This window comes from Bubalus bubalis, chromosome 1 (assembly GCF_019923935.1).
Source record: "Bubalus bubalis isolate 160015118507 breed Murrah chromosome 1, NDDB_SH_1, whole genome shotgun sequence".
Classification (NCBI taxonomy): Eukaryota; Metazoa; Chordata; class Mammalia; order Artiodactyla; family Bovidae; genus Bubalus; species Bubalus bubalis.
The window spans coordinates 175781195-175793269 of NC_059157.1; the positions used below are offsets into that span (position 1 = coordinate 175781195).

The window sequence follows — 12075 nt, forward strand, 5'->3', positions numbered from 1 at the left end:
TGAAGGCCTTCTCTCTCTCTCTAGAATATCCCTGAGATCTTCCATATGATTTATAGTGGATAAGCAGGAGTATTTTGTTCGTTTGTTTGCTCATGAGGACTAAACTGAATGAAGCTTACTATGGTTTTAACCAAGCTTTTAAAATTCATGTGATATCAAGCTTCACTGAGCAAAACATAGTTAATAAGAGACTGTACATCTAGGCTCCTGCTTCCTTATAGATGCCTGCTGTTTTCTTAGAGACTTACTTCCCAATTGTCAGCTTATAGACTCTAACCTAGCAGTCTGTCATTTTCTTTCTTCTTCTCTTAATGTGTTCTGCCTATACTAACGCAGCACATTCATGCATCCGGTAGCTTACTGAAAGTTTATTTTTGCCAGGAGCCATTCTAGAGGCTTTCTATTATGGAATTTCTAATTCTAACATTTTCCCAGATTTCTCCCCATTCTTCCTAAACTGAGCAGAAATGAGTGTCCCTAACCTTATAAATACAACCCAAATATCTGAAACCATGCCAGAGTAAATGTTTTTATAGACAAAAGCAAACAAAACTCCTCCAAAACCAATTTTCCAATTTCCTTACTAGTTTGAAAAATGGACATGAAGGAGGGAGCTGGTAGTTATAGAGTAACTGCAGACTAAAGAGAACACAATTAATAAAACATACCAATGGGGCTTCTCTGGTGGTCCAGTGGTTGAGACTCCGCCAGCCAATACAGCAGACATGGGTTCAACCCCTGGTCTGGGAAGATCCTGCATGCCATGGGGCAACCAAGCCCATGCGCCACAACTACTGAGCCTGCGTGCTGCCACGACGGAAGCCTCTGCACCTAGAGCCTGTGATCAGCAACAGAGGCCACTGCGATGAGCAGCCCACGCACTGTGACGAAGAGTAGTCCCCGCTCGCCACAACTAGGGAAAAGCCTGAGTGCAACAACGAAGGCTCAGTATAGCCAAAAAATGAATAAATAGATAAATTTAAAAATAATTAAATGGACCAACGTCTAAAGAAAACAATTCTTGCTCTAGTTCTAATAAGTAAATATTATCTATACTAAAGAAGAGATGTTAATGCCCTGCAAATAAATTATATTTAGTCATTAATATAAAAGGATACCAGAAGATCATTTCTATGAAAGAGTTAAAAACAGCAAGAGACAATAATCAACACATATACTCATTTTTAGCAGACCTAAGTACAGTGTTAGATTCAATTTCAGAGCCGGCCAAATGAAGCTTCTTTCAGTTTCCAGAGTGTAGCTATTCTCTCTCTCATTTCCTTATCATCCCCTCCCTATATCATTCCTTGGCTAACTTGACTCGTCTTTCAGGTCTGAGCTTATATGTCAGTGTCATTCTCCAGGAAGCATGCCCTGACAACTCCCAGGTCTGGGTAAGTATCCTTTCTAGTGCTCTTTATCATAGCACACTCATTACTTTTTTCCTCTTCAGAGGCAAGAAACCAGTATGATCTGGAAATATCAGAGAAATTACTATCAATAGATCACAAAACGTACCATACAGAAATCCATATTTTTGTAAACTAGAAACTCACAATTATAAAGATGGGAGCACAACAAAACTATGCAAGATTTATACATTGCTCTGAAGTTTACAAAGCATTCCATACCTATTATTTAATCTTCATCACAACCTTAAGTAATATTAACCCCATTTTACAGATGAGGAAGCTAAGACTCAGGTTTGGGGCACTTCTCAGAGCCCCATAATAAATAACAGAGCCATTCTCAACCCATGTCTTTTATGCCAAGTGTTTTTTTCCATCACCTCCAGCATATCAGGCATTCAGAACAAACTGACTGAAAAGACAAAAGAACTCAGTAAATGTATTTCTTTTTTCTCCTGTCTTTCAATTTACATAAAATAAAAGCCTGTCTTTTAGTCAAACACATCCTTTTACTAGTAGATCAAAAAAATATAATCTCATGTCCGCCAGTCTTTAATACTGATGGTGGGAGGGGAATGTCCTGCTTATACACTACTGAAATTCAATGATTTTTTTGGGGGGGGGGGGGCGGCACTCAGCACTGTGCAAGGCTCTATAAGGATACAAAAGTATCACATAATGAGATGCCTGACCTGAAGAGTTTACAATCTTCTTGAGGAGACAAAAGTAACACTAACAACTAATCACTAAGGCAGTGACATTTTATAAACAGTGTGCTTAGAGGGTTGAGAAAAGGAGATAAGACAAGCTTAACAGGTTTTGAGGCAATGATAGAAACTAAGATGAACTAGCCTAGGAAATGGCTAGGATTTAGATAAGTGGATGAGGAGGGCAAAGGGGATCATATTGGAAATGGAATATGGCATATTTCTGGGGCAGTACTAGGAGCCAGGACTGAAAAGAAGATTCCCTTTAAGGTGGGAACATTAAGCCTGGAACAAAGTTAGAAAAGTGACAGGGAGAAGAGACAAACTAAAGGGAGATGAATTTAAGAGAAATCATGGTCTTGATCAGAAAAAGGACATGAAGGAAGCAATGACAAAGGAGGATAAGCTGAATGCGGAACAGATTGGAATACAATAATTCTAGAGTCAAGAGTGGCAATTAAATGGCTGATGCCCTTCCTTTGTGGCCCCAAGACCCCCTGTGCTTATCATTATCACAGCATTCACTAATCAGACTGTGGTGAACTATCTCTTTAGCTATCTGGTTCCTGCATTAGACATTCCCCAGAGCAGCGACCACATGCACAATGCACAATGCCTACCTAGCACCTGATTGGCACTCAGGGTTTGTTACAGGAATTACTCCACCCAGGTATCCGGTTATATGAGACTGACTAAGTAGCAGCCACAGGAATCATTAATAGAGAGGACATTTTAAGGAAGCAGTTAACAAGATGATTTTATAAGCAGAGAGAAAGTGACATATGACATGTCTTAAATGACTACTTCAAGTCTGGGTGCCTGGGTGCAGGGAACACAGAAAGCTTGGAGAATAATTCCCTTAGCAAGACAAGGATCTATCTTGACTTTATACATACTGAATTATCTTTGAAGATAAGAATATCCAGATAGAAAAGCTAAAATGCAAGCCTTGGGGACAGTCTACTCTTTGAGGATGGGAGAAAAGCAGCCAATATTAAGATGTTATAGAAACACATTTGTCAGGGAACATTTTCAGCTAACATCTAGCTTAAATCTTAAACTTGCCCACTAATAAGTAGACTCAAATTGTGGCCACTTTTACATGGAGGCTAATCTTTCAAATCCCTTTCTTTGCTCTTTTGGTGAATAATTTTTAGTGTGGTAGAGAAAAAGATCTTGAATATGAAAGCAACATATATAATGCCTACTATAGCATACATGTAAACCAGAGTATTATGATATGTGATCAAAACCAAGAGAGAAAATAAAACCACATGTTGCCATTAAAATAGTAGAAAAAGCAAAATAATAATAATAATAATTGGAATCTAGACCCGTTGGAAAACAAAGTCTACGTCAATCAAGTATGAGCATATTTATTCCTAAAAAGTCAAAATAGCATAAATTTTAACTGAAAACCTAATTAGCATCTAAAAATAGAAAATTATCTTTAAAATCATTGAAGGCTAGAGCCAAAAACTAAAGATCAATGATGTCATTTTCACTCTGAACCAGTAATGACTTTTCACTTACCTGAAAGCAGCTCTTATTTAGAATATGTACATTCATTCTTGATCTAATTAGTGTGAAATAGCCAAAAAGTGGGAGAAGGCAATGGCACCCCACTCCAGTACTCTTGCCTGGAAAATCCCATGGGCGGAGGAGCCTGGTAGGCTGCAGTCCATGGGGTCGCTAAGAGTCAGACACGACTGAGCGACTTCCCTTTCACTTTTCACTTTCATGCATTGGAGAAGGAAATGGCAACCCACTCCAGTGTTCTTGCCTGGAGAATCCCAGGGACAGGGGAGCCTGGTGGGTCGCACACAGTCGGACATGACTGAAGCCACTTAGCAGCAGCAGCAGCCAAAAAGTACAGTAGATATGGAAAACTACAATCTCAGTATAAAGTCTGACCAATTTATGAAAACTAACTTTTTACAAGACATAAGGAAAAAAATACATATTTGTGGGTAGCTACAATAAGGTAACAGGGTAAACACACTAACAAAATTATTTGGACTTGAAAAATTACAAACATACTCACTGTTCTGACCCTGTAATAATAATTGCTATGATGTTCTTTCTGGAGAATGTAATATCCGAATATCCAAGTACAATAAGCATTCTGATAACCAATATGGTTAAGGAATGAGAGTCTTCATATTCCAATTAGAATCACCATTACCGCATGTAAACTGTCAATTTTAAAAGGATTAGATAATGATGATCTATTATTCAAACTAAAGTTATTTTTAATATAAGGCTTTGATTCAGCAGGCACTTGAGGCTTAGAGTGAACTTCAACTCAAGGCATTTATTATGCAACTGCTGCTGCTGCTGCTGCTAAGTCGCTTCAGTCGTGTCCGACTCTGTGCGACCCCAGAGACGGCAGCCCACCAGGCTCCCCCATCCCTGGGATTCTCCAGGCAAGAACACTGGAGTGGGTTGCCATTTCCTTCTCTCTACTGTATGTATAAACTGAACAAAATTAAGAACTGACGGTAATTTAGTTCATTCTTATAAACAAATTACTCTGAGGTGTATATTTTTGGAATGTAAGGGGTATCAGCTACAGTTTTGATTTGTATAAATACTAGTTCAGAAATTAAGAGCTGTATTTAACTCTGTCTTCTCAATATATGATCACAAATCACCTTACATTCTCCAAAAATGAAAAGTGCAATGTAATAACTGCACTAATAAATGCCAAAATATTTTTACAGTACATTAATAAATATTTTTAATATATGTAATCATGCCAAAGAACATAAAAAATGTGTTAGAACATTATGAATATGCAGGCATACAGTTAAGTGGCTTATAAATATGAAAAGATATATATACACATATGCGTACAAATATTCCACTATTTTTTATGTCCAAAGTTAATATAACATACATATATAAACAGCTTAAATATCTGGACACAAAACTATGTCAATTTGTTCTCATAATGTCTGGAAAATCTTGCTACTCTTTTAACCAGACTAAACTGTCTCAGGATACAAAGTTTTAAACAAGTAACTCTCAGGAATCACTCCATTGCATTTGGTATTAAGGTCATCTTCACTCCTGTTTACCTGTAACACCTTTAAAAGTTCAAAGTTAACTTTTAACTGTTAAGATTAACAGGATATTTCTTTTGAATTATCCTAAAACTTATCCTTTAACTTGAAATTTCCAAAAACCAGAGGCTTCATTTTTATGGCAGCTCATATTTTTAGCTCATGCAAGAAAATGGAAAGTGTCTATATTCTACTGAAACCAGAGGTATATATTTCCCTGAAACCAGAAAATGATGTACAGAAAAATCATTACCAAATGATTTCAGCAGTACATTAAAACACTTCAGAAGACACTTTTTAAAAACAGATACTTGATGAAAACCACACAATTCTACAGTATCCACAACTGCCTGCCTTAGTTTATCAGAAGGAGTTTGATTACCTAGTTATCTAGTTCTCTACTTTGATTCAACTTTGAAACTATAAAGCTAGCCACATTTGCTTATACTATCTTTTGCCTTTCAACATAGGAATATCATCAACATAAGGCCGCATAGGGATACCTATTTTTTTCATGGAGAATCACTAATGTAAAAACAAGATTCAGGTGCTCTAACTTAGGTATGTCAAAAAGCACAATGTTTAAGCAGCTTTGACCTAAGATCTACAAAAATATTTCAACAGCTATTCTTCTGCAACTATGAGATTTAACATGGTTGAGCTAACACCAGAGTAACTGCACCAAAAACATCTGTAACTGTTTTAAGTCACACACAGATCACCACACTAGAGGAAGCTCAAAATCTGCAATACAATGTAGCTTATCTGATGTACCTACTCTCTGTTGTAGTTGCAAAGGCTATACATTTATGACCTACACAGCTGACCTCCCTGTTCTCTCTGACTCCAAACTACTCAGTTATGCATTTGAAACCTTGCTTTTCAGGACCGAATTCTGTTTTCAAAGCTTTAATATACCCTCGTTGGTGGTCTAGTGGTTAAGAGCCAGTGCTCTCAACCTTTAATATAATAGGACCATTCAAATATATGCTAAATACTGCACTATTAACAACAACAAAAAGTTGTTCTACGATGAATCCTCAATCATCACTAACTAGGTAAAATGGTCCTTCACAACACAAGTTATCTACAAAGTTCCCTCTGTTTACAGCTAGGGCTATGGCTCTAACTCAGCTGAGTAATTAGCTACTGGTCATGATGGAAAGTTATAATTCATCTTTAATTTCTTCAATTTTGTTTTTCCCACTAGTGAAAAATCAGATAAATATTGCTAGAAAAATGATAGAACTCTTATAGCTAAAGCTAGTCAATTCTTTTATGTCTTTCTCATTGGATATTTTAGATTCAAAGCAGATTACTTCAGCCTCTGTTCTTTTCCTTCTCTAAAATTAGAAATCTACCTTTGGTTGTTTACGATCTGTGGCCACCTCCCTTCTACCTGCTTATTTTGGTCTAGTAATGGTCTCTGTATGAATGACTCAACAGTGGCTGTGTAATGTGTATTAAAAAAAAAGAACTGGTCAACTCTCTATTCCTAAACATCATTTTGGTTCCCTCTTTTTGTCTATCAATACTGTATTATTCTTATATTAGATAAGGTTACTTAAAAATGAATAAAATGTTAAAAATGTGATTCACTTTTCATTCTCTTGACTATACACAATTAATTTTCAGGCAGTAACAAAGTTCAGGCAAGAATTAAGTCAGAAAAATAATTTTTTCTCTCTGAGGTAAAGAAAGCTTTATCAAATCATACTACACACACCTCTAAAGGCCATAAAGTGAAAGGACTTGGGTTGATCGGTCCATTTCAAGCTAAAAATAGATTTTAAAACTATAGGTAGCAATCAGGTTTACTGGAAAATGTTATCATTCACATTTTCTTATCTGAATCAAAAACTTCTAGCTCCTCTCCCTCTTCTTTCGGTGGGAATTGTTTTATCTCTTTGATATTTTTAAAATTTTTCTTTCACTTCTTTGAAAAGAATCATCTTACTTTTGAAGTTGTTTTAAATTAGGGCTGGTAACTACTAACCACTGAAGTGCCAATTTGTGGGTATCCACAACATACCAGGTACTGAATTTTATATTTCTGACTTAATCCTTTAACAACTTGGCAAGATGGGCAGTATTACTCTCCCTTTACAGATGATAAAGTTGAGGCTCAAGGAAATGAGATAACTTGCCCAAGCATTACACTAGGAAAGGACTCTACTAGGAAATATCAGAGGCAGGTATTTAACTTACAGTTGAACAGCTTGAAAGCCCGTATTCTTTCCACTCTACTACCCCTCCCTCCCCCAAAACCTTTCTTATCTTCTTAGCTGACAGCTAAGTGTCTGAGACTTAACAATTTCTTAAGAGGCATTAAGTTTATCAAGCTATATGTTAGTTGGTTTGTAATAATACAGTCTTCCCAGTGTTTTTTATGCTTTATTTGATATTTTATCACCTTTCAAGAAGCTATGATATCTTTGGGTAAATGAGAAATTTCTAACAGTGACAATTAACACTTGAATTAGCTACATATATGAGACACAAATCAAGATACAAGTCTTTCATGATGAATCCTTAACCGAGAAATTTAGCTTTCCTCCTAAACAACCATAGTAGCAGAAATAATTAAAACAACAACAACAATAACATCTATCATTTACTGAACACTTAATGAGTTTGACATTTCCAACTGAACGGTTTATTGAGGAATCTTAAGTGATATCTAGGATTATCAATTGGCTTTGTATGGGGGGAGTGTCTGCTTGTCTAAGAAAGCATATCAATTTGACCTATCCCTTCAACTAATATGTGTGTGTGAAGTGAAGTGAAGTGAAGTCGCTCAGTTGTGTCCGACTCTTTGCGACCCCATGGACAGTAGCCTACCAGGCTCTGCCGTCCATGGGATTTTCCAGGCCAGAATACTGGAGTGGGCTGCCATTTCCTTCTCCAGATTTAACAGATGGATTTAATACCATTACCCTGGCATTAGTCAAACTAGACTTACAGGGGTTGATTAAATCATTATAAAGTCTAGCCTAGTTAAGAAGATAAAGGCAAAGTTAACATAATGAGAAAACAAGAAATACCATCTCTTGTCTCTGTAAACTGAGAAGACATGAAAAGAAGGTGTTAAGTATCCCATGTTGGTCTCCATTCAGCTCCTCCTCACCTTTCCTTCTAGCTCAGTTTGAATAGTTAAGCAGCCTTGCTTGTTTATCTTGCCTCTACTTTAGAAATAAACCACTCCCTCCAAGACATCCCTTATATACAGCCTTTTTTTTTTTTTGGGAAAGTGGGGGGTGAGCATCCAATAAGAATTAACAGTCAGTAGAAACTTCCATAAACAAAGCATCCTAGCTGTGCCAAGGTTGAGCAAGAGTTAAGCTAAAGATGCTATCTTGCTGATAACACTAACAGGGTAAAAAGAAGAAAGGGACAAATGAGTGCCTCACTGCTATCCCAAATGTATCTCATCCTCCTATTTCTGGGGTCCTCCTTTCCCAGGACACAGCTCACTGCTATGGGTGCTCTGTGTTTCCCAACCCAATGAGTTGTCTTAGGCTAGACCTTCAATGCAAGAGACCTGGGTTTGATCCCTGGGTTGGGAAGAATCTCTGGAGAAGGGAAAGGCTACCCACTTCAGTATTCTGGCCTGGAGAATTCCATGGACTATATAGTCCATGGGGTCGCAAAGAGTCAGACACGACTGAGCAACTTTCATTTTCACTTTTTTCTTTCTTAGAAGTGGTGTGATAAGAGCATAAAAACCTGCTCTTAGGAGAAAGAATTCTTTCAATCATTTGCAATCTTACTGCACTCGTACCACTTAATTATTTTTAAGTATAATCACCTCAGATATGTTGCTTAAAAACATTTCATCTCATTAAACATGAGGCAATTCTAGAGAAAAGATGGACATTAAGGTTATCAAGAGTTTACTTAAATTTTCTAATGACTGCTTTCTAAATCCTGATATTTAAAACATCACTAGGAAATCCAAACTTTAGAGACCGTCAATGAGTTAACCAAAAACAAAACAAAACCACCTCTAGCCCCAATGACCTATTCTCCAGGCCTTTTCAAATGATAAAAGATCACCAATTTTACTCTCTTGCTTTTGCTAGATATTAAAGTAACAAAAACCTTCTCCAAACTAAACATTTTAAAAAATGTAAAGCAAGTATTCTACAAAAAAAATGAAGCTAACCATGTTAACTACCCAACAGACAATTCTTTTCAGTATCATATTAAAGTCATGAATGTCAAGGAGTCTTTCCAAAACAGAAAAGTTATAACCCTGCATTTTCAGAATTATAATACTTAACAGATTCAAACATAAAACAAACAAGATTTTTTGATAGACTCTTAAATACATACTACTTACATGACACCTTGTAGAACTTTCTGGGGATCAGGGTCAAATAGCCTGTCAACATAGTGGCGACTGCTAGCTGTTACTTCCTAGAAAGTGGGGGGAAAAATTATGACATCTGAAGCCATGCAAATCACAAATTCACAGTATCACCTATAACATCAAATAGCTATATAATCTAACTTAAAGCAGAAGCATTCAAATTTTTATATATGCTTATCATATTAAATCAATCTGAGAAAATCTTGTGACAAGATAAAAAATAAGATGAGCAAGAAAGAGATACCCAGTTCTCACTAGCATAACTAGACAGTGAAACCTTTGTAGTGAGCACTGCAAGCTTTGCCAACAGAATTGAGCCTAAGTATTAAGAGGCAAGCAAGCTAAGTTTCTTAATTAAGTGCTGGATGTCACCTACATACGAAAAAAAGATAGGAATGTTGTTTCTGTTTATATCCACTAAAGGGAGGGAAAATCTGTTCTCATCAAGGAAAAATGGGAAAGGACTTTATGAACAGTTTATGAAGGGTAGTCTTGGTGCAAGAGGAAGACCCTCAGAGTGACAGAGAGGAGCTCTATTGCTAAGAAGCAGACATATGTAAAAAATAAAAACTAATATAAAGGAGTTGTTATCACACTTTCTGTGAGGAAAAAAAAAAATTAAAAATTAGGGTGATTTATCAGGTCCAAAAGAGTTACCCAGTCTGAATTGGCTAAAGCTGACCAGAAGGGGGAGGAATTAGAATATGAAGAACAAGGGAGACACTTACCTTCTTTTATTTGTATTTTGGGGTTTGCTCTATTATGTTATTTCCTGTAATACTTATTTGGGGGGTATACTTATTTTTATATTTAATTTTCAATGCTTAACATTATTTAAAACAACGAACATATGTTTAAGAACCAGGAAGAAAGAACTTTTATCCCTTGCTGTTTCTTTCTGATGCCTGCTGGAATATGCTGCTCATATACTATCAACCATTAGCAATAAATTTTTATAGAGAGGAAGAAACACTTTTCCAGTTTACCCAGAATCCCTGATCAGAAAAGAGTTAACTGCCAAGACACAGTGTCAGCTTAAAATTCTGAGTCTCTGAAAATAACTCTGGAAAAAATTTCAGACAATATAGTTAAGCTAAAAATCAAAGTGTATGTTCATATTATGGGTTTGCAACAAAAATATCCTTGTAGGCAACACAAATACCTATTTTTAATACATACTCCATTTATAAAGAACAAACTGGCAGCAAATAAAGACACACTGATGAAAATTCCTATGCCTAACAGGTAACATAAAGTACTTGCTAACAGGTCTGGTTTCCTCAAAATAATATACCCAAGAGCAAAATCCAGGATAAAACTGAAAACAGCATTCCCATAATACAGATACGTCTTCTCACTTCATCTGAGCACATGGGCTTTCCTGGCTTTCCAACAATGCTAAGTCCATCTGAGAACTTCAGACTCTTAAGATTCCCTGCTATGTAAGGACTGATCTTTGATTTTACTGTTTGTCTCCACAGCTCTATATCTCTTGCCTCTCAATGTGGTTTTTAAAAAGGTACTTGGGTTTAAAACCTATAATTAAAATAAAAATAAATATAATAAAATATAAAATATAATATATAAAATAAAAAATAAAAAATAAAATAAAAATAAAAATAAAATAAAAATAAAACCCTCACCTACAGCCAGACATCCTGGAATGTGAAGTCAAGTGGGCCTTAGAAAGCATCACTATGAACAAAGCTAGTGGAGGTGATGGAATTCCAGTTGAGCTATTTCAAATCCTGAAAGATGACGCTGTGAAAGTGCTACACTCAATATGCCAGCAAATTTGGAAAACTCAGCAGTGGCCACAGGACTGGAACAGGTCCATTTTCATTCCAATCCCAAAGGAAGGCAATCCAAAGAATGCTCAAACTACCACACAATTGCACTCATCTCACACACTAGTAAAGTAATGCTCAAAATTCTCCAAGCCAGGCTTCAGCTATATGTGAACTGTGAACTTCCAAATATTCAAGCTGGTTTTAGAAAAAGCAGAGGAACCAGAGATCAAATGGCCAACATCTGCTGGACCATCGAAAAAGCAAGAGAGTTCCAGAAAAACATCTATTTCTGCTTGATAGACTATGCCAAAGCCTTTGACTGTGTGGATCACAATAAACTGTGAAAAATTCTTCAAGAGGTGGGAATACCAGACCACTTGACCTGCCTCTTGAGAAACCTATATGCAGGTCAGGAAGCAACAGTTAGAACTGTTGAACCAGTTAGAACCAGAACAACTGACTGGTTCCAAATCAGGAAAGGAATACGTCAAGGCTGTATATTGTCACCGTGCTTATTTAACTTATATGCAGAGTATATCATGAGAAATTCTGGGCTGGAAGAAGCACAAGCTGGAGTCAAGATTGCCAGAAGAAATATTAAAAAATAAAATAAAATAAAATAAAATAAAACCTATAATTTAAATAACAAATTTCTCCCATTAACAACATGTCTACTTCTCTGTACATTCATTTAATAAGCACTGCCTATCTATTAATAAGATATGCAAGCTA

At 36.3% G+C, this 12075-nt stretch overlaps 1 protein-coding gene across 14 annotated transcripts in view; it reads right to left on the reverse strand.

The window, feature by feature from the left end:
- The window catches only part of ARMC8 (armadillo repeat containing 8), a 110338-nt gene that overhangs the window by 68202 nt on the left and 30061 nt on the right, over nt 1-12075 (reverse strand). For 11 of the 14 annotated variants that reach the window (XM_044946727.2, XM_025291192.2, XM_025291186.2 and 8 more), the window contains exon 2: nt 9524-9600. The exons of 1 other annotated variant lie outside the window; for it this stretch is intronic. In XM_044946727.2, coding sequence (XP_044802662.1) covers nt 9524-9600 — 77 coding nt within the window. Of the gene's footprint in view, nt 1-668; nt 713-9523; nt 9601-12075 lie in introns of those variants that run through there. 2 more of the 14 variants (XM_025291200.3, XM_025291164.2) reach the window with 2 other exon arrangements.